Source organism: Salarias fasciatus, chromosome 18 (genome assembly GCF_902148845.1).
Source record: "Salarias fasciatus chromosome 18, fSalaFa1.1, whole genome shotgun sequence".
In the NCBI taxonomy this organism is placed as follows: Eukaryota; Metazoa; Chordata; class Actinopteri; order Blenniiformes; family Blenniidae; genus Salarias; species Salarias fasciatus.
The window spans coordinates 26,656,942-26,676,490 of record NC_043762.1 but is presented as its reverse complement, the minus strand read 5'-3'; the positions used below and the strand labels follow the sequence as shown (position 1 = coordinate 26,676,490).

General features: G+C 47.8%; 2 protein-coding genes across 4 annotated transcripts in view; both read left to right on the top strand.

Annotated features, from left to right (window-relative positions):
- Positions 1-11,910, top strand: part of LOC115404993 (rho-associated protein kinase 1-like) — a 36,230-nt gene extending 24,320 nt beyond the window's left edge. Inside the window, exons 10-33 of one of the 3 annotated variants that reach the window (XM_030114374.1) lie at positions 204-363; positions 479-551; positions 630-718; positions 838-886; positions 1,061-1,196; positions 1,853-1,944; positions 2,014-2,260; positions 2,340-2,446; positions 2,551-2,701; positions 3,405-3,565; positions 3,654-3,838; positions 4,301-4,370; positions 4,442-4,545; positions 4,660-4,825; positions 4,937-5,030; positions 5,107-5,195; positions 5,274-5,465; positions 5,594-5,759; positions 8,174-8,244; positions 8,323-8,411; positions 8,495-8,573; positions 8,669-8,930; positions 9,029-9,236; positions 10,559-11,910. In XM_030114374.1, coding sequence (XP_029970234.1) covers positions 204-363; positions 479-551; positions 630-718; positions 838-886; positions 1,061-1,196; positions 1,853-1,944; positions 2,014-2,260; positions 2,340-2,446; positions 2,551-2,701; positions 3,405-3,565; positions 3,654-3,838; positions 4,301-4,370; positions 4,442-4,545; positions 4,660-4,825; positions 4,937-5,030; positions 5,107-5,195; positions 5,274-5,465; positions 5,594-5,759; positions 8,174-8,244; positions 8,323-8,411; positions 8,495-8,573; positions 8,669-8,930; positions 9,029-9,236; positions 10,559-10,562 — 3,044 coding nt within the window. In that variant the 3' untranslated portion in view covers positions 10,563-11,910. Of the gene's footprint in view, positions 1-203; positions 364-478; positions 552-629; positions 719-837; positions 887-1,060; positions 1,197-1,852; positions 1,945-2,013; positions 2,261-2,339; positions 2,447-2,550; positions 2,702-3,404; positions 3,566-3,653; positions 3,839-4,300; positions 4,371-4,441; positions 4,546-4,659; positions 4,826-4,936; positions 5,031-5,106; positions 5,196-5,273; positions 5,466-5,593; positions 5,760-8,173; positions 8,245-8,322; positions 8,412-8,494; positions 8,574-8,668; positions 8,931-9,028; positions 9,237-10,065 lie in introns of all 3 variants that reach the window. The other 2 variants (XM_030114372.1, XM_030114373.1) reach the window with 2 other exon arrangements.
- Positions 11,911-14,235: 2,325 nt separating this feature from the next.
- Positions 14,236-19,526, top strand: LOC115404996 (ubiquitin carboxyl-terminal hydrolase 14-like). The gene is made up of 16 exons (XM_030114376.1): positions 14,236-14,405; positions 15,169-15,314; positions 16,031-16,063; positions 16,151-16,255; positions 16,415-16,518; positions 16,594-16,652; positions 16,735-16,865; positions 16,943-17,023; positions 17,123-17,199; positions 17,717-17,831; positions 17,907-17,972; positions 18,057-18,149; positions 18,232-18,360; positions 18,451-18,511; positions 18,892-18,999; positions 19,079-19,526. The coding sequence occupies exons 1-16, from the start codon at positions 14,390-14,392 to the stop codon at positions 19,222-19,224; spliced, it is 1,470 nt and encodes a 489-aa protein (XP_029970236.1). The 5' UTR covers positions 14,236-14,389; the 3' UTR covers positions 19,225-19,526.
- Positions 19,527-19,549: the final 23 nt, after the last annotated feature.

Genomic DNA, 19,549 nt, shown 5'->3' with positions numbered 1-19,549 from the left:
AGCATGTGACACAACTCATCTGAGCACTGGAATATTTCCCATGTGAAACAAGCATCAATAGGTCAGGGTGTGAGTGTGTGTGTGAGTGTGTGTGTGTGTGTGCACTGTGTATTTGACTCTGAAGGTCCTGCTGCTGGCTAAGGTTCTATATACTGTGATAATATGACGTGTCAGTTGAACTGGCCGCTCTCCGCCCCGTGCAGCGGCTGCCCCCGTCGTGCCCGAGCTGAGCAGCGACATCGACACCAGCAACTTCGACGACATCGAAGAAGACCGGGGCGAGGAGGAGACCTTCCCCATCCCCAAGGCCTTCGTGGGAAACCAGCTTCCCTTCGTGGGCTTCACCTACTACAGCAACCAGCAGTGAGCCCGCCGCGTTTCGATTGACAGAATCAAGCAGATTGAAGCGACGTCATGTTGAGATTTTCTAGCTCTGCGTTGGTTTCTGAGGTTCAGAGTTGAAATGTTGTTTTTCCAGCCTCTTGCGCGGCTCCTCCTCCACGAAGAGCAGCGACAAGCGCAGCAGCTCCACAAAAGAAGACAAGAGTCACGTGAGTAGAAACCCTCTGAGGTTGGAGTGTAACGCGCCTGGCCTCCACCTCGTCTGATTCAATCAAATGTGTGTTCAGCTGGAGAACATGCAGAAGCGGATCTACCAGCTGGAGGAGCAGCTCCACAGCGAGATGCAGCTGAAGGACGAGTTGGAACAGAAATGCAGGTATGGGATCAGACACTCCTGAAGGTGGAACCCATGATGGTTCAAATTAAACCCACTGAAAGTGAAGCAGTCGAGCGAACTGTCCAGTAATCTGAGTACTCTCGTTCTGTTTTCTTCAGGACGTCCAACACCAAAATCGAAAAGATCATGAAAGAACTGGACGAAGAGGTTTGAATCTTTCCGCTCCTTATCGTTCTTTCGGCAGCGTTCAGATTGTGGATAACGCGGCGTGACGTCGCCGAGAGGCGAGAGAAGTCGAATGAATGAGTGCTTGAACATGTGCGGTGAGACCGCGGCCGGGTTCGCTCCACATCACAGCCGCTGCGCTGCTTCTCGCCACAGGCAAACCTACGGAAGAGCGCCGAGGGCAGCATGTCTCTGCTGGAGAAAGACAAGATCATGCTGCAGCACAGATTCACCGAGTACCAAAGAAAAGCCGACCAGGAGGCGGAGAAGAGGCGCAACCTGGAGAACGAGGGTAACCGAGCGCCGCCGGCGTGCGATTTAGGACGGTTACACAGCGATAGCTGGAGCGAGGCTGCAGAGGCAGCCGGCGGACCAGCGGGGCTGAGCTGCTCCGTAACGCGCCCTTCCTCTCGGCATCATCAGATCTGGGCCGGTCATGTGTTTTCAAATGGATTTACTGGTCGTCCTGGTGGGAGTTCCAGCTCCCTGCGCTCCGACTTCTCCAAGGAAATCACACACTGTCTCTCTGACGTTTTTAATGGCCGACTGCAGGATTGAGCTGCATGTGACTACAGCACGGCGGTCCAGACCGGCAGCTTCCTGCTGCAGATGCAGTTTTCTGCCATTAGAAACTTAGATGACCCTTCAACACCCCTGGCTTAAACTTGATAGTTTTGTGACATAACAGGATTAAATTCTGACTCATTTATTACTAAAAAAAATAGAAAAATGTTGTAGCCATTGATTCGCAAACCTCCCAAATAATTAATTTCTAATAGAAGGAATTAAGTTTACAGCAAAAGCCTCAGTTTGAGTGAACTAGAGAAATGAATCTTTTATTTTTTCCAGTAACAATAACGAAAACTTGGCTTTTTCAGAGACCTTTTTATTTATTAATTTACTACTATAAAGAAATCGCTCAATTAATGCCTTTTTTTGTGTGTTCAGTGTCAACTTTGAAGGAGCAGCTTGAAGACATGAAGAAAATCAGCCAGAATTCACAAGCTTCCAACGATAAGATCGCCCAGCTGCAGAGTCAGGTACGTCTCGGATGGATCCCGCGACGCCGGCGAGGGCACCGCCGCCTGAACCCGTGTCTCCGCCCACAGCTGGAGGAGGCCAACGACCTGCTGCGGGCCGAGTCGGACACGGCCGCCCGGCTGCGCAAAAGCCACACGGAGATGTCCAAGTCCATGAGCCAGCTGGAGAGCCTGAACCGCGAGCTGCAGGAGAGGAGCCGGGCGGCGGACGGGGAGAAGGCGCAGCTGGAGAAGGAGCTGGTGCACCTGCAGAGCAGCCTGGACTCGGAGCGCCGGAACTACAGCCAGGGCTCCGAGGAGATGCGGGAGCTGCAGGGTGAGACGCCGGGGCCGTTTTGGGGAATGGCGCTGAATTTATTTTCTGATTCTGACGGGCTTTGTCCTCCTCTCCTCAGCGAGAATGGCCGGGCTGCAAGAGGACAACAAGAACTTGAAGCTCGGCCTCTCCAAGGTGGAAACAGAGCGGAAGCAGTCGCAGGAGAGGAGCAACCACCTGGAGAAGGTACAGCCAGTCACACAGTGTGACCTCTGGTGAAAAATGAATAAGCATTGCCCCTCTCGCCCTCATAAATCCTCGGTTCCGCGTCGCATTTTTTCCCCCCGCAGGAGAAGAACAACCTGGAGATCGACCTGAACTACAAGCTGAAGACGCTGCAGCAGCGTCTGGAGCAGGAGCAGACCGAGCACCGAGTGACGCGGGCGCAGCTCACCGACAAATACGAGTCCATCGAGGAAGCCAAGTCGGCTGCCATGACTGGTACGTCGGCGGTGTGTCGGAGCACGCCCTGCCCTCAGAGCCCCCCCAGCGTGCTGCGTTCAGCTTCAGACTGCAGTATAAGTAATATGATGGAAAACATTAGGAACTCTTCTGTTCAAACCAAAGATAAAGACTTGCTGAAATCATTTGCAGTATCTAAGAAACTTGTCCTTCCCTGTTTTGACGAGCTCTGCTCTGATAAACTTTCCATTTCCTTTACTCCTCGCTTCATTTTCTTCAGTTTCTTCCTCATTTTTTTTTTATGTTCTTCTCGCCGGTTTTTTGATATCTGGTGAGAAGCCACCTCCAGGTGCCAGTGAGGAATTCCGAGAGTGTGAGCCAGCTGGCGAGCGTGTCGGGACGTTTCCTCTTTGCATATTAAAGCTGCACCGAGTGGCAGAATGATTGACTGTCCAGGTGATGTGTCACCTCCAGCAGCCTCTCAGGCAAAACCGCGCAGCTCGCTTTAAAAGGCATCTGGCGTCTATTTTAAGAAAACTTGAAACATTCTTGATAGATTTTTTTCGTATTGATTTACGGCGTGTGATTTATAGGGATCTTGCTCACAGTGGGGCATGATGATGCCGCCTCCATGCCTCACTGTGAGAATGATGTTTTCTGACCGTGCATCCTGCTGAACGGAAGCCTTTAATGTGGTCAAAAGAATGTGGAACTGTAAAGAAACGCCTTCGTTCTCCCGCAGCGGTCCAGCAGAAGATGTCGGAGGAGAACGGCGCGCGGATGAGAGCGGAGAGCCGGGTGGTGGAGGTGGAGAAGCAGTGCTCCATGTTGGAGTTCGACCTCAAGCAGTCGGTGCAGAAGATGGAGCAGCTGATGAAGCAGAAGGAGCGTCTGGAGGACGAGGTACGTGCGGGCGGCGGTGGTGGCGGCGTGCGGGCAGCACGCTCTCCCGGCTCCCCGAGAGTCACGCGCCGTGTTTCCCCCCCAACAGGTGAAGAGTCTGCGGATACAGATGGAGCAGGAGCTGAGCAAGCGCCTCCTGGCCCAGAACGACCTGAAGAGCCGCACGCAGGACGTGGACCGCCTCAGGTGTTCGGAGAAGCAGCTCAAGCAGGAGATCAACACGGCGCTGGAGAGCAAGCGCTCGCTGGAGTTCCAATTAGCACAACTGACCAAGTGAGGACCGCGCAGAACACACACCGGGACGGATCACACTCTTACACCAACACACGATGCTAATGTGCACTTACCGGTTCTCCTGCTCCGCTCACACCGACTCTGCTGTTACTGCTCCGGTTATTAACTCTCTTTAAAAAGTCACGGCATAAATTGCTCTTTAATAGCCTGCTTTCCCCCCCTCCCCGAACATTATTCCAGATTAGTGTTACTTCTCCAAATCTGCTCTGAGACAGTGTTTACACCACAGGATTAGGATTTATTCTCAGTCCAGCGCCAGCCACTTGATTGCTAATCCTGCAGCCGGCTCCTTCGGGGAGCCGACTCGGACACAAGCACGTTGTTTTGCTCGCAGAGGTGTTGTGCTGAAGCACTTCAGCCCTGCGCAGTGTGAAGTTTGCTGGATTAGAAGGAATGGAAAAGAAAAAGGAAGGATCTAAAGCTGCTTTGCTTTGTTCACAGACAATACAGAGGCAATGAGGGACAGATGAGGGAACTTCAAGACCAGCTTGAGGCCGAACAGTATTTTTCTGTAAGTATGAACGCAGTAAGTTTGAACGCTGTGAAAAGAACCGGCTGATGCATTTGTTTCTGCTTCCTCAGACGCTTTACAAAACTCAGGTCAAGGAACTAAAAGAGGAGATCGAGGAAAAGAACCGGCAGCTCCAAGAAGCTCATAAAAAGGTGCAGGACTTGTGCAGTGAAAGGTGAGGAAATACGGTTTTGAAGACGAGTGCAACAATGAACATTTGTCATCTCATAAAGATTTATATGCGGGAAAAAACCCCAGAAATCCAACAGCGTTTCTCTCCTGTGCGAAGGGACTCGCTGTCTGCCCAGCTGGATCTCACTGTAACCAAGGCTGAGTCGGAGCAGCTCGCCCGGGCGCTCCAGGAGGAGCAGTACTTCGAGCTCAGCCAGGAGAACAAGAAGGCGTTGACCAGGCACAAGCAGGAGATGGGAGAGAAGGAGGCTATTATTGCACGAGTGAGTACAGCCCAAAATATCCTCTGGCGACACAAACCCGGTTTCAGAGGAAGTTTTGAGCCTCGTCTGTGTTCGGTGTCCCTCACTGACGGTCGTCTGATTCCTCTGCAGCTCGAGGAATCCAATAAAACTCTGACCAAAGACGTGGAGACCCTCAGCAAAGAGCACAGCGAGTTAAACGAGAAGCTCCAGACTCAGGAGGAAGGTGCGCTCCTTTTCTTCACCTCCACGGCACACAAGTGCTTTAAAAGTGAGACCGCTGAGACCCATTTGTCTTTCAGAGTACGCAGCTCAGAAAGAGGAGATCACGAATACAATCAAGGCCAACTACGAGAAGGTCCTCAACACAGAGCGCACGTTAAAGACTCAGGTAACGGCCCGGACCGTCCGATCGCTCCTGTCCCCCCGAGCGGGCGATAAACCCGTCTTCCAATCTCGCTCCCGCCAGGCGGTGAACAAGCTGGCCGAGATCATGAATCGCAAAGACATGAAGCTGGACCAGAAGAAGAAGGGCAGCACGGCCGACCTGCGCAAGAAGGAGAAGGAGAACCGCAAACTGCAGCTGGAGCTCAACCAGGAGAAGGACAAGTTCAACCACATGGCCATCAAGTACCAGAACCAGCTGAGCGAGATGCAGGCGGTGGGTTTAACGCCTCAGACAGCACACTTCTAAATCCAAAGTGAAATAGAAGTTTGCTCCAGCCTGTGAAGTGTGAGGCATCTGTCCGTGGCCTGAGCATAAATGTCCGCGCCGTCTCGCCCTCGCAGCAACTGGCCGAGGAGTCCACGTACCGCAACGAGCTGCAGATGCAGCTGGACAGCAAGGAGAGCGACATCGAGCAGCTGCGGGAGAAGCTCAACGACCTGCAGCAGCGCATGGACAACTCCAGCCTGACCAGCCTGCAGACGGACGAGACGGACAGCAACATCGCCGGTAAGAGCTCGGCTGGAAACGGCTGGAAACGGCTGCCCAGCGGCTTTACAAAAAGGTCCTAGAACTCATTATACGTGAGGTTTGTTTTCATTTTACTTTGTTGGAGCATTTAGTGTATGATTTATAGCAGAGGAGGAATAAATGCTAAAGCATTAGGATTCCTAAAAAAATACTTTCTGGAGCAGATTGTGAATCAACCTAATCCAGGGGTGTTCAACCCGCGGCTCCGGAGCCACACGGGAGAACTTCAGCTTCTCTGTAGCTTCTCCATATAGCTTTCAGAAGATGTGATGCAAATAAACATGTTTTCATTTTATTTCTTTTGAATTCTACATAAGTTTATATTTTCAGAAATAGTGTAGTGCAGTTTTTTGGGGCGGAAAAGAAAACAATAAAAAGGAAAAGAGAAAAGAGAAAAATAGAATGAAGGGAACATTAAAAGAAAAGGAAAAAAGGTTGAATAGAAAGAAAAGGAGAGGAAAAAGTGAATAAATAGCAAGTGCGGCTGAAACTGCTCTCACAGGAAACACAGTGGCTTTAAATACAGAAAGAGGCTAAAATAACCAAGATATATATATAATGGATAAAGCGGCAAAATCCATGAAAAGAAATCCCCAAACATGGCTACAATGGCTGAAAATAATAAAACATCTAAGTTATAGCTTTGACACACCGTAAATGCAACCTCAGTTTTTTATGCGTAGCTTTGTTTTTCAGCTGTTTATCTTCATATCGGATCATCAACATGTTTTATGGCTCCAGTCAGTTTTTATTTGGTGGAGAATCATGAAAACGTTGCCGACCTGTGAGGCCCGAGCAGCAGAGCTGTGGTTCTCCCACGTGTTGATGCGGCTCCGAGCCCCCCGCACAATGCCTGGAGTCCTGCTCAGAACAACAGGAGGACAGCAGACGTGCTGCTCCGGGTTGTGGTCCGGGTCTCCAGAAAAGCCAGGAATTCAGCACAAACAGCCACTTTTAGATCTCCGCTGCTCCGAAACGACTGCGAGACGAGTTTCAGCTCGTATTCGTCCCAGTTGCAGGGTTATCCTCACTCTGATGTGCTTCTTTTGCGTTGTTGCTCCTCCTGTTAACGTCTGCAAAGTCCTGAAAGTCAAACAGATGTGATGATCAGTTTAATGTTCCGGTTCTTGTTCATGTGTCCATGGTTAAACGGTTGTTTCTCTATCTCCCTCATGTCCAGCTGCCCTTCTTATCTTTGTAACTTCCATTCCTTTTCCTCTGTGAGTAACTGAGCAGACCAGCCCCCCTCTCTCCCGCCCGGCCTGCGCTGCTGCAGCTGTTGTGTGTTTGTGGGATTTTGGGTTTTTCTTGTTTTTGGACCCTCTGATTTTCTTTCCTTTTAGCTGGTGGTGTGACAGTAGCCAGTGGGTTTGGAGCGTTCTAAAACTGGCCGAAATGGTTAAAATGAGGATAAATGACACATCTGGTAGTGAATTACCATGAAGTCCAAACCCCGATCAGATTTACCGCAAAAATTGAGAAGGGTCGCTACAGCAGGATACAGTCACATCAACATGAATTAGAAAATGCACAATGTGAACACCGAATCTACTGCAGGAATTCCGTAGTTATTTCACAACTCCAAAAGCTACTGCGTGAGTTGAAAAGCTGCTACATCGAAAGTTATTATTATATTATTATGCAAAAGTTACAGCGTAAATAGAAAAATCAGTGGATGATTGGTGAAGCCAGGAACAGGAGCAGGAGCCCGACTGTTCCCGCCCTGCGTGAGCCTCCCGGGCCTCCGTACCAGACACTCAACACCTCAGGATGTAACCGACCCCCGACCCTTCAGGCTGACCCCTGACGTCTTCACACTCAGTACCTCGGTGTCTCTGTTGGCATGTTGACCAGCGGTTGTGCTGCTTGGACACAGACCCCTCCTCACAGTCAGCCCCGTTAGCCCCCCTCCCCTCCCCTCCCCCCCCACCACCTGCGTCTGTTTCCTCAGCTCACCGATCCTCTTCAGCTTGTGTTGTTGCAGCTGCATGACCTTGCACTGATAATCCGTGGCACCTAACGGCCAGAGCTACCCTGCAGTGCACACGTTTGTGTCTTGTGGAAGGAGTGAGTGATCAGACTAATTGAATAATTGCTGCAAAGGCGAACAGAAACGTACCTCCAGCTCGAGGCGCTCGGTTTCCCGCGCCTGGACTCCTCCCGGTGCACGGGATCCTTTCAGTCACCGACTCCACGACACTCATCCCAACACTGGCTGACCTCTGACGAGCTCATCTGGTGTTTGAAAACTATCTGTTTCACGATTTAGTTGATTTTATTTTTTTTCCTCCCACTCCCCGAGTTGAGTTTAAATGCTGCATGGCCTTTTCCAAATGTCAGCGAAACGCCGCGAACAGGTCGTCACTGGATGTTTGTCCGTTCCTGCATTTCAGAGTCTCGACTGGAGGGATGGCTGTCGATTCCTAACCGTGCCAACATCAAGAGATATGGCTGGAAGAAGCAGGTGAGAGCCGGGAAGGTTTCCCTGCAGCGTTCAGACCGCGGGAAACCTGAAGCCCTGACCCTCTGCCTCTCTGTCCAGTACGTGGTGGTGAGCAGCAAGAAGATCCTCTTCTACAACGACGAGCAGGACAAGGAGCAATCAAACCCGTCAATGGTACTAGATATCGAGTAAGTGTCTCCGGCTCAGTGTTGAAACGGGAAGCTGACGTTCTGAGATCCAGACGCTGACGCCTGCGCTCGTTGCGTTGCAGTAAACTGTTCCACGTGAGACCAGTCACGCAGGGAGACGTGTACCGAGCCGAGACGGAGGAGATTCCCCGGATATTCCAGGTACGAGCCTCTCCTCGCTCCTGGAGCTTTCTCTTTTCTCTCTGTTTTTTTAATCTGTAGTCACAATCGAGAATCCCCCACCCCCTCCAATTCAGATCCTGTATGCCAACGAGGGCGAGTGCCGGAAGGAGGCGGACATGGAGAGCGTCCCGCAGGGCGACAAGACCAACTGCCTCCCGCACAAAGGCCACGAGTTCATCCCCACGCTCTACCACTTCCCCTCCAACTGCGAGGCCTGCTCCAAGCCGCTGTGGCACGTCTTCAAGCCGCCGCCGGCCCTGGAGTGCCGCCGCTGCCACTTCAAGTGCCACAAGGACCACCTCGACAAGAAGGAGGAATTCATCGCTCCTTGCAAAGGTCAGGCGCCGATCACACCGCGTCGTTTTTTCCGTTTTCCTTTCAGGGAATGAAGAAAAACGACTAGATTATGTCCTGACCTTCCTCCTCCCCCACAGTAAACTACGACGTGACCTCTGCCCGCGACATGCTGCTGCTGGCCCTCACCCAGGACGAGCAGAAGAAGTGGATCGGACACCTGGGGAAGAAGATCCCCAAGACCCCGCCGTCGACGTTCTCCAGAGCCTCTCCTCGCTCCATGTCCACCCGCTCCGGCCCCAACCAGTCCTTCCGGAAAAACCCCAAAAGCAACACGGGGAAGCTGAGGTAACCGCACCACTCCCACCCGGTTCCACCAGGTCCAGTTATTTCTCCGTGGAACGTTTGACGATCTGGGTTCAAGTTTCTGATCTTTCTCACATCATGAAGTCAAAACAGTAAAAAACCAAAAAAAAAAACAGGAATATTTTGATGCCATTAGGAATTTTGTGGGTTTTTTAGAGATAATCTGGAGCTATTGTGATTTAGAGTTTAATCTAATTTTATTTTGAGCATTTCTTTTATACACTCCATTTGAAGCTCTGTGGTGCCACCTAGAGGAGGCCGCGACCCACACTTTGAGAACCACTGCATCAAACTAAAATCACTCCATGACTATAGAAATGAATTGTGTTCATATGAGGGTAGAAAAAAGTCATTTTTAAGACAAAAAATGTATCTTATAATTCATTTTTTGTTTCTTTTAAAAATTTGTCCACTTCTATCCTGAAAATGTTACCACTATAATTAAGAAAAATGTCCAAAATTTAGTTTTTAATAAAAAAAAAAAAAAAAGTGAGATTTGTTAGCTGAAAAAGTCACTTTTTAAAACAAGGAAAAATTTATCTTGATTTAAAGAAATTGGAAAAATATTTTTTCATGAATTAAAAATTGTCATAAAACAGCAAAACATTTTATTAATAATTAGAAAAATGATATTTTCCCAATTAAATTGTATTTATATATTTAAAAAAACAATTTTTTCTTTTGAAATTCATCCTTCAAAGTATGATCTGTTTATTAAAAAGAATATTGAAACTGATCAATTTCATGATCAATTCTCAAGTTGTTATTTAAACCGTCTGCATCTTGTCTTCCCTCCTCTGTCAACCCACAGCGTTAGAATCAGAACATGATCCGGGTCAGGGGCCCCGCTGTGGCGCTGTGGTGCAGTGTAGTGTGGTCCAGGCGCCGTCACGTGACCTGCTGTCTGTCTCCTGTCTCATTGTTGTTGTAGCCGAGCGCAGTCCAGCCTCCAGGCAGCAGACACAACATCCAGCACTTGTTGACAGGAACGTCTTCAGCCTTTTTCTCTCCCCCGTCTATTTATTAACGTGTCGCCGGGTGTTTCTAACTCAGAGACGTTTCCTGTCGGCTTGGTCGTTGGTTGGTTGGTTCTTGGTTTCTTCTCTCCAACTGGGTTGTTGTTGTGTTTTTTTTTTTTTTTTCCCTCCCTCCTAATCGGCACTAATTAGTTGTGACTAATATAAAAACATCACGTTGAGGTTTTTGTTTCCTCCCCCACGGAGCGGTGCAGCCGCTCTGCTGCGTCACTAACCAGGTAAAGACGTCTCTTTTCACTGGACTCTGTCTTCTGCTCTGTCTTTCAGCTAACCATCTCAACCAATGGGGATTTTTTTTTTTTTTTTGTATTCTTTCCTCTTCCTCAACCCCAAAAACAAACAAAAAAAAAAATTAAAAAATGGAAAGCCTGTATCGCAAAAGTTCCTAAAAGATGTGTACATTCGACCAGCTGGGCGATCACAGGCGTCACGGACATTCGTGATATATAAAGAAAAACAAAAAGCATGACGTTCCCTCATCTCGCCCCGCCGCCGTGCGCCCGGCGGACTCGCAGCTCTCCATTCGCACCCCAGGGCGGCCAGCGGAGGAAGAGGAGGGCCCGGTGAAGGGGCGAGGGGGGTGAAAGTGGACTCAGCCCGATGCCTTGGTGTCATATCCTCCGGCCTGTTTGCCTTCGTTCTTCTCACTCTGCGGGTCACTTATCAGGTTTTGGGATGAAAGTATTACCGCGTTGTTGTTTTGTTTTTTTCTCTTGAGTATCGAGCGAGGAGCATGCAAGATCATCATTCAAATCTATGCATTATTTTTATTCTAATTATTTTTATTGCTCCAAGCCATAAGGAGAAAGATTCCATTGTAATGGCATATAGGAGTTCTAATGGATCTTTTTTTTTTTCTTCTGTTTATTTGGTACATTGTCTCTGTATTGTATTGTTTTTTGTTTTTTTGTTGTTTTTTTTTTGTAATGTATTGCCTTACATTGATTCATAGAGAAATGGTTCAAAAAAGGAAAACATTAAGTTAACAATTGTAAAACTGCACTGTTTGACTTGACTGTAAATTATTTGTTAGAAGACTAAACAGGTGTAGCATTTGGCCCACCTAGTGCCTTAACGTTTGGATTTTGATTTTACTGCCATATCTGCTTCTTCTTCTCTTTTTCCTTCCAAAAAAACCAGACAAATCTTAACTCTTCCATTTGTTTTTGTTTTTTTTGTTTTTTTTTAAAGAAAATCACCACCTGTTGTGGTTTTATCTGAACTTTTTTTCTCTGGTTTGAGTATATAAAATATATATTAGATTACCTCTTTACGGACACATTGCAATGGAGAGTGTGTCGAAATGAAAGTGGCCCCCTCCCTCCTCCCTCCCCCGAACACTTTGCTTCATATCGTATTGTCCCGTTAAAGCAAAGCCCTCCTCACAGTGTACATAAAGAGAGAGACACGAGGATTATGGATTACCTCCACAGTCTTTTTTTTTTTTTTTTTTTTATCATTATTTGTGACTTTTGTTTTTTTGTTCGGTTAAAAACAAAAAGAAAAAAAAGCACTGGAACTACGATCTACTCTTGTCTTGGATAATTTGCATGGTAAAAACTGCATTGGAGTCCGCACTGATGGATATGTCAATAAACATATCTTTATCGTTCATCCTACACCCGCTTGAAGCTTCTCCTTGCTGCCTCTGTGGTTTCCTCCTCTGCAGTGAACCACACTTCTCGTCCCTCCACAGGAATCCGAAGTATTCTCTTGTCTCGTTTGGGTTTGATCGTCAGAATTGAGCAGGGTTTGTGTTTTCACGAGGAACCGGGAAGACGGAAACTTGTCGTCAGATTCGGATCTTCCTACGAGGAAAGTGGGAAAGTTTGGTGACCTTCAAGAATGTGTGCATCTACAGGATGCTTTTTAATGCTATTTCAAATTTTACCATGAAAATAGACGTTTTTGATAACCTGCTAGACAAAAGTAGCCAAATAAAATGTCAAGAGCAGAAAAACATTGAGAGCATGAAGCTAGCACAGCATATACACACTTAACTTTTAAGTATGTTTCAACTATTGACCGAAACTTGACTGTATACTGCATTTATGCAGTTTTAAGAAGTGCAGAGAGTTTGAGAAGATATGTACGGTATTTTCATAATCACAATCAAATTATATACTTGTGCATGGTTTTAGTATGGGTCCTAGTACAGAGCCCTGTGGAACTCCATAAAATTTAGACTGAGATTTTTGTTTTTTCCATTTAAAAGTGATAAATACTGTGTGATCCTTAAGAGAAATCATACCAGAGCCACCAGAACTACTCTTTTGAAAGCAGTGACTAAACTGGTTTCTAATTCAGTGAAAATGTCCAAACAAAAACTTCCAAACTTTTTTTAAGCTCTGTTAGAAGAGTGAAATCAATGATTTATGTTGGAGGAAGATGAAATACCGCTGTTTGATGGCATCCAGGGTGTGAAGAAAGTACAACTCCACTCTTTTGAACCAATAATGAGAGTAATTTCACAATTTATTGAGAATCAACTTGGATTCGGGGTCATTTTATAAGAAATGAAAGGATTTTAAAAAAATATCTGCAGACACATTAAATGCGTTATTGTCACAGGGAAGATAAAATAATGCATTCATTGTTCTAAATATTGGTGATTATTGATTACAGCTAATAAAAACTCTCTACTGAAAGGTTCTGTCCACTCAGTGCCTGTTCAGGGCTCCATTTGTGTGAATTCCCACATCGCTGTGGTGGAGGACACCAGCCTGCTGAGGTGCTCCTCCTGTGGCCGTAGAAGCAGCTACTGGTGGTTTTATTGAAATCAGGATGGCAATAAAGCTCGTGAGCAGCGTGAAGCATGAAGAGCTCTAAAATGTTCCTGGTAGATGGTTCTTTGACTTTGGACCAACCCCAGCAGATCACATGATCTTCACTGACCACAGCTGGGATTCTGGGCCTCTCCACTCTTCCTCCAGACTCTGGACCTGGGTTGACACACACCATCGACAGACTCAGGAATGGGACGATGCAGCTGCTGTGACACCATGAATCTACAGCATCGGGCCTTTTTGCTGTATGTGAAGTTTGTGAGATATTGGACTTTGGGTTTTCATTAGCTGTAAGTGATCATTATCAAGATTTAAAACATCAGCCTGTGTGGAATAAATCTGTAGGACATATCAGGTGTCACTTTTTGAATTGAATTACTGAAAGAAATTAAATTCTCAATATTTAGACACACACACACACGAATCAGCCTGTATTAGACTGAGATACTATTGATTCTACTCATGTTCATTTGTGATTCTGTATGTCTGTTTATGTGGGTGTTTGATTCTATCAGTATATGTCTAGAGCCATATACGTGGCAGGCCGACTGTCTCACAGCTCTATGTGTTTATGTCAATATTGCCATAAGTGAATGTCCAGGCTGCTCGGTGTTTCTTGTTCTATGTTTGTACGTCTATGATTGTATGTATTTCTGGTGCTTTGTGTTTGTCACTGAATCTCTCTCTCTCTCTCTCTCTCTCTCTCTCTCTCTCTCTCTCTCTCTCTCTCTCTCTCTCTCTCTCTCTCTCTCTCTCTCTCTCTTTCTCTCTCTCTCTCTCTCTCTGTGTGTGTGTGTGTGTGTGTGTGTGTGTGTGTGTGTGTGGCTCCTATTGTCACCTGCTCTATGTATGTACATCCACGATTCTGTGTCCGTTTGTGTGGTTCTACGTGTGTATGTTTACCTCTATGTACATATGTCTTGTTCTATGCTTGTATATCTGGTTCTGTGTGTCTATGAACTTGGTGCTGCGCGTGTATGTCTACGGTTCTATGTGTGTGTGTCTACGGTTCTATGTGTGTGTGTCTACGGTTCTATGTGTGTGTGTGTCTACGGTTCTATGTGTGTGTGTGTGTCTACGGTTCTATGTGTGTGTGTCTACGGTTCTATGTGTGTGTGTCTACGGTTCTATGCGTGTGTGTCTACGGTTCTATGTGTGTGTGTCTACGGCTGCAGGCCGGCTGCTGGATGTCAGAGCTCGTGTTGTTGCAGCGTCATTCTGTTTGAATGAAGTTTAGCTTGAAGCTAACGAAGGAAGCTAACTCTGAAAACTGGACGAAACACGGAGCTGAGAAGCCAAACGGTCTCCAAACATGCCGGTGTTTACAGGTAGAGTCCGCCGATAACACACCGGAGCCACGCTCCTGCAGCAGAACAGTGAAGGCTGTGGGAAACATTATTTTAGCTTGTTAGCTTAGCTGCACTAGCGTGACATGCTGTTAGCTCCAGCTCAGTGGAAGTGAGATTGTTTCTTAAATTTGGGCTGATGTAGCAGCTTTTTAAAGGCAGAAAAAAATGTAATATTATAAAATGGACTTTGATGTGTGTGCAGTAAAAGTGTCGCTGTTTATCTTAGATGTTTACAGGAAGTGGTGGTCACCGGCTATGCTAACAGCAGCTAGTTGGGAGCTACATTAGCAGTGTCATGAGTTAGTGATGTTTCAGTAAGATCTGTAAAGATTATTAATCCTACCATATATTCTGCGTGTCGGGTCCGTATCTGCCTAAGTAGCCTTAATAAAGGTGCATTTAAATGCCCGAGCTTTCGCTTTCCACCTCAGGTAGCATTGCTAACACAACTAGCCAGATCGCATGTTTTCATGTGTTTCTACTAAATGTAAACATCTGGAACATGTGAGCTCTGCAGTGGTCTTACAGGACATTCACAGAAAGGACACACCATCTGTCCACCTTCCCATAAGAGGCAGTTTTGATGTGTCAGCCTGTAGTTGCTGAGCTTCTTCTCTCCTGTTGCTAACGAGATGCTGTGTCATCCACACTGGAAGCAGGAGTTCAGGGGGTGGGGGGGCATGGGTGTCCCGGGGTGGACAGAGCTGGACACGAGGGTCTCACACTGCTCTGTCTCCTCCAGTCAATGTGAAATGGGGCAAAGAGAAGTTTGATGCAGTGGAGCTGAACACCGAGGAGCCCCCCATGGTGTTCAAGGCTCAGCTGTTCGCCCTGACAGGAGTCCAGCCGGACAGACAGAAGGTCATGGTGAAGGGAGGCACTCTCAAGGTAAACACATGTCCTCCTTTACATACGTGTGTGTTGGATCTCTCCAGGTACCACGGGTCAAGCTCATGTTCATGAGACAAATGTGTGTGTCTGCCTAGTGATTCCCCGGACCTGTTCAGAGTGTCTCCTTATGGGTTCATTCATGTAGAAGAGTGATAAACACACATATAAGCTCAGAATAATATATTTATGCTTGTTGCACCGCTTTAACAGCACTTTCAACACAAAGTTTTGACATGTAAACAAGATATAAGGCCTTGTTTACGCGATAATGTTCTAGGTGAAAACAGGTCTTTTTGCATTTGTTTTAGAGTTTTGCGTTTACACAGCAATGTTCTGAACACGATGTTTGTCTAAATGGAAACAGCAGAAACTCTGAAAACAACGTAGTTTTCATGAGGTCTCAGGTTTTTGCTGTTGGTTGTTTGTGTAATGAAACTACACTCACATAGAATAACAGACTATAAACAGGAAGAAACAGTAACATTCATATGGACAAACGAAAACCCGGATTGTTACGGTGACTGTCGGCTGTGAAACGACCAGGTCCAGGAGAATCTGGACTGCGAGTCATGAGACTCTGGAGGGAACATTGTTCTTATTGTCCATCTGCTGAGCATGTGACGAAGAACTGTTTACTACGGCGGTGTGAACGGGCCTCAGTCTCTTCTTCTTCTCCAGTTTTGGAACCTGATGAGTGTTTGTTGTCTTTACAGGACGACGAGTGGGGGAACATCAAACTGAAGAACGTGAGTATGGATCAGACAGTGAGCAGCAGCGTCCGGTCAGTGAGCGCCGATCCAGAACCTGACCTGTGCTCCTCCTCTTCCTCTCAGGGAATGACCCTGCTGATGATGGGCTCGGCCGAGGCGCTGCCCGAGGAGCCCGCCGTGCGGCCCATGTTTGTGGAGGACATGACGGAGGAGCAGCTGGCCTCGGCGGTGAGAAACCTCACACTGTTGAAGCTCTTTTTAAAGACTGCAGAAAGATTTGACTGAGTGACATTAAGGAACATGAATAGATTCAAACTGAATGATTGAATGGCTGTCATAGGAGAACGTTAGTGTTAGCTCCATGTTAACCCCTTCCTGCCCCCTCAGATGGAGCTGCCGTGCGGTTTGACGAACTTGGGGAACACGTGCTACATGAATGCCACCGTGCAGTGTCTACGCTCCGTACCTGAGCTGAAGACGGCTCTCAAGAGGTCGGTTCGGGCCAGAGGATGGGCGCCTGGTTCAGTCCCCTGGTCTGACCTCTGACCCCGTGTCTCCCTCTGCAGGTATTCGGGTGCTCTGCGCTCCTCAGGAGCCAACGCTCCGTCCCAGTACATCACAGCAGGTAAGAAACAGTCGACTCGTCTCGCTGCTGTCGGTAGTAAACCAGGAGAGTTCAATAATCAGCTGGAATCTCCGCCAATCAGCTCTGAGGGATTTATACGAGACGATGGACAAGACGTCGTCCAGCCTGCCTCCCATCATCCTGCTGCAGTTCCTCCACATGGCCTTCCCACAGTTCGCCGAGAAAGGGGAGCAGGGCCAGTACCTGCAGCAGGTCAGACAGCTTCATCCTCCTCCTCCTCCTCCTCTTCATCACGGGGAGCAGCAGTTCAACCCGTTTCTCTCCCTCAGGATGCCAACGAGTGCTGGCTGCAGATGATGAGAGTTCTGCAGCAGAAGCTGGAGCCTTTAGAGCCGGAGGCGGCCATGGAGGTAACGCTCCTTTCTCCTCTGGGAGCGTTTGTCTGTAAAACCTGAAGCCAGCAAACGAGACGTGTTTTTATTCATTTTATTATTTCCTCCTCCCTGCAGACCGGCTCAGAGACCGGTGCCGCCGCCTCCAAGAAGAACTTCATCGATCAGTATTTCGGCGTAGAATTTGAGACTTCGTATCCTTTGCGAGGACGTCGTCTCACATTTAGCTTTTTGTAACGACTGAAGTTTTAATCTGAAAGAGAAGCTGGATTAGTTTACCATATTTATGGGACTGTAAGTTGCACCTGAGTTAAGTTCAGATAGAACTGCAGCTGCTGCACAACCTGTAGCTCTGGAAATGGAATTATGAATTGAAAGCTTTTATTGTCGTTGAATAATGTGCAACGGAAGAGCTGCTCTTCTCACAGTGCAGGATAACAGTCGGTCCACTGATGTTTGACTTGTTTGTGTTTGTGTGGTTTGTGATGTGCAGAATGTGTGTGAATCATTGATTGTGTGGATTTAAAGCAGTGGTTTCTTAGCTGCTCTCTGGTACAGTGACATCTAGTGGTTCCAGGTGGTATATACGTCTATATTTCCATATATACATTGCATCACCAGCCAAATGGATAAAAAAAAGAAGCCTATAGTCTGGTTTCTTTGTATGCTGATGCATCAGATCTGTCATTTCCTTTAACTCGCCGTGCCCAGCATGAAATGCTCGGAGTCTGAGGAAGAGGAGCCAATCAAAGGCAAGGAGAGCCAGCTGCAGCTCAGCTGCTTCATCAGCCAGGAGGTGAAATACCTGGCGACAGGCCTGAGGCTGGTACGTACCCACTCTCTAGCAGAAATCCAGAATGAAATGAGCGAGTTAGCGGCCTGACGGCGTCTTCCTCTGCAGAGACTGCAGGAAGAAATCACAAAGATGTCTCCGACGCTGGAGAGGAACGCTCTCTACATCAAATCTGTGAGTCCTCCTCCTCCTCCTCCTCTTCCTCTTGGTGTCCTTTTAAACGTTTCACCCGACTGAGGCTTCTCCTCCTCCTCCCAGTCGAAGCTGAGCCGGCTCCCCGCCTACCTGACCGTTCAGATGGTGCGCTTCTTCTACAAGGAGAAGGAGTCTGTCAACGCCAAAGTCCTCAAGGTGCCGACTCAGACCGGATTCAGTGAAACCCAGCGCCTTCTCTGCTCCGCTCACTTGTCCTTCTTGTTCCCCTCCTGGACAGGATGTGAAGTTCCCGCTCATGCTGGACGTGTACGAGCTGTGCACGGCCGAGCTGCAGGAGAAGATGCTCCCCGTCAGGTCCAAGTTCAAAGAGATGGAGGACAAGAAGCTGGAGAAGCAGCAGCAGAAGGTTCCCGCAGACCCCGCCGCTTCGTCACACAGGATTGAATTTCTTACATCCAGCTTCCTCTCTGAGCATCTTTTTGATTTTCTGTTTCAGTTGGTGAAGAAGCCAGACGCAGCAAAAGAAGTGAACTACGAGCCTTTCTCATTCCCAGATGGTACGATCTCCAGCATCCAAAGAAAGACCTGCACTCCTCCACTTCTGTTCTTTTTCTCAGTGTTGGTTATTTTTCCTGAAAAAGCTGGTATCGTTTCATTTAAATACACATTTTAATACTTCTCTCCTGTAATGGAGATTCAATACATCATTTAAAAATAATCTGAATATTACTATAAAACAGTTAAATAATAGAGTATAAGGATGGCGCATGTGAGGTGAGAAATGAACTATTTTCATTTTCACAAGTATTTTAGTTTTTGTTTGAATTGATGAAATCTACAGTTACTGTATTTTCCAGTTTACTGCGCAGCAGCAGCAGGAGCTCTTTCTTTTGGCCGTGAGACGCCGCAGCATCACGACTCTCGCCTCTCTCCTCAGATCTGGGCTCCAACAACAGCGGCTACTACGAGCTGCAGGCGGTGCTCACACACCAGGGCCGCTCCAGCTCGTCCGGACACTACGTGGGATGGGTGAAGAGGAAAGAAGGTCAGGCACAGTACACTCCGGCGTTTAAGCCCTCTGCGTTGCTGCTGAGGTTAAATCCCTCCCCCTCCTCCCCTTCCAGACGAGTGGGTGAAGTTCGACGACGACAAGGTGAGCCTGGTGTCCCCGGAGGACATCCTGCGGCTGTCCGGAGGAGGAGACTGGCACATAGCGTACGTCCTGCTGTACGGCCCCCGGCGGCTGGAGATCCTCCAAGAGGACCAGTAACTCCGGGCGGGGGGAGGGGCGGGGCGACAACATCCGACACACATGTACAAACGGCCATTTCCAAGCACTGTCTGCAAACACGTGCAATATAACCCATGTCTTTAAGATTTGTTAATTTTTTTTTTTTCTTTTTGTAAACGGTGTTAAGTCCTGGGGGGGTGTGGGGGGGTCGTCTCTGGACCGGACCCTCGGGAGAGAGCTTTCTACACATTGTATATTTTTCAGATCCTTTTGAGGTGCTCATATCATCACCATTAAGCCGCCGTTTCTCCCGAACCGTGTAATGAGTTGCAGAGGGGAGGGGGGGGGGGAGTGTCTGCTGCCG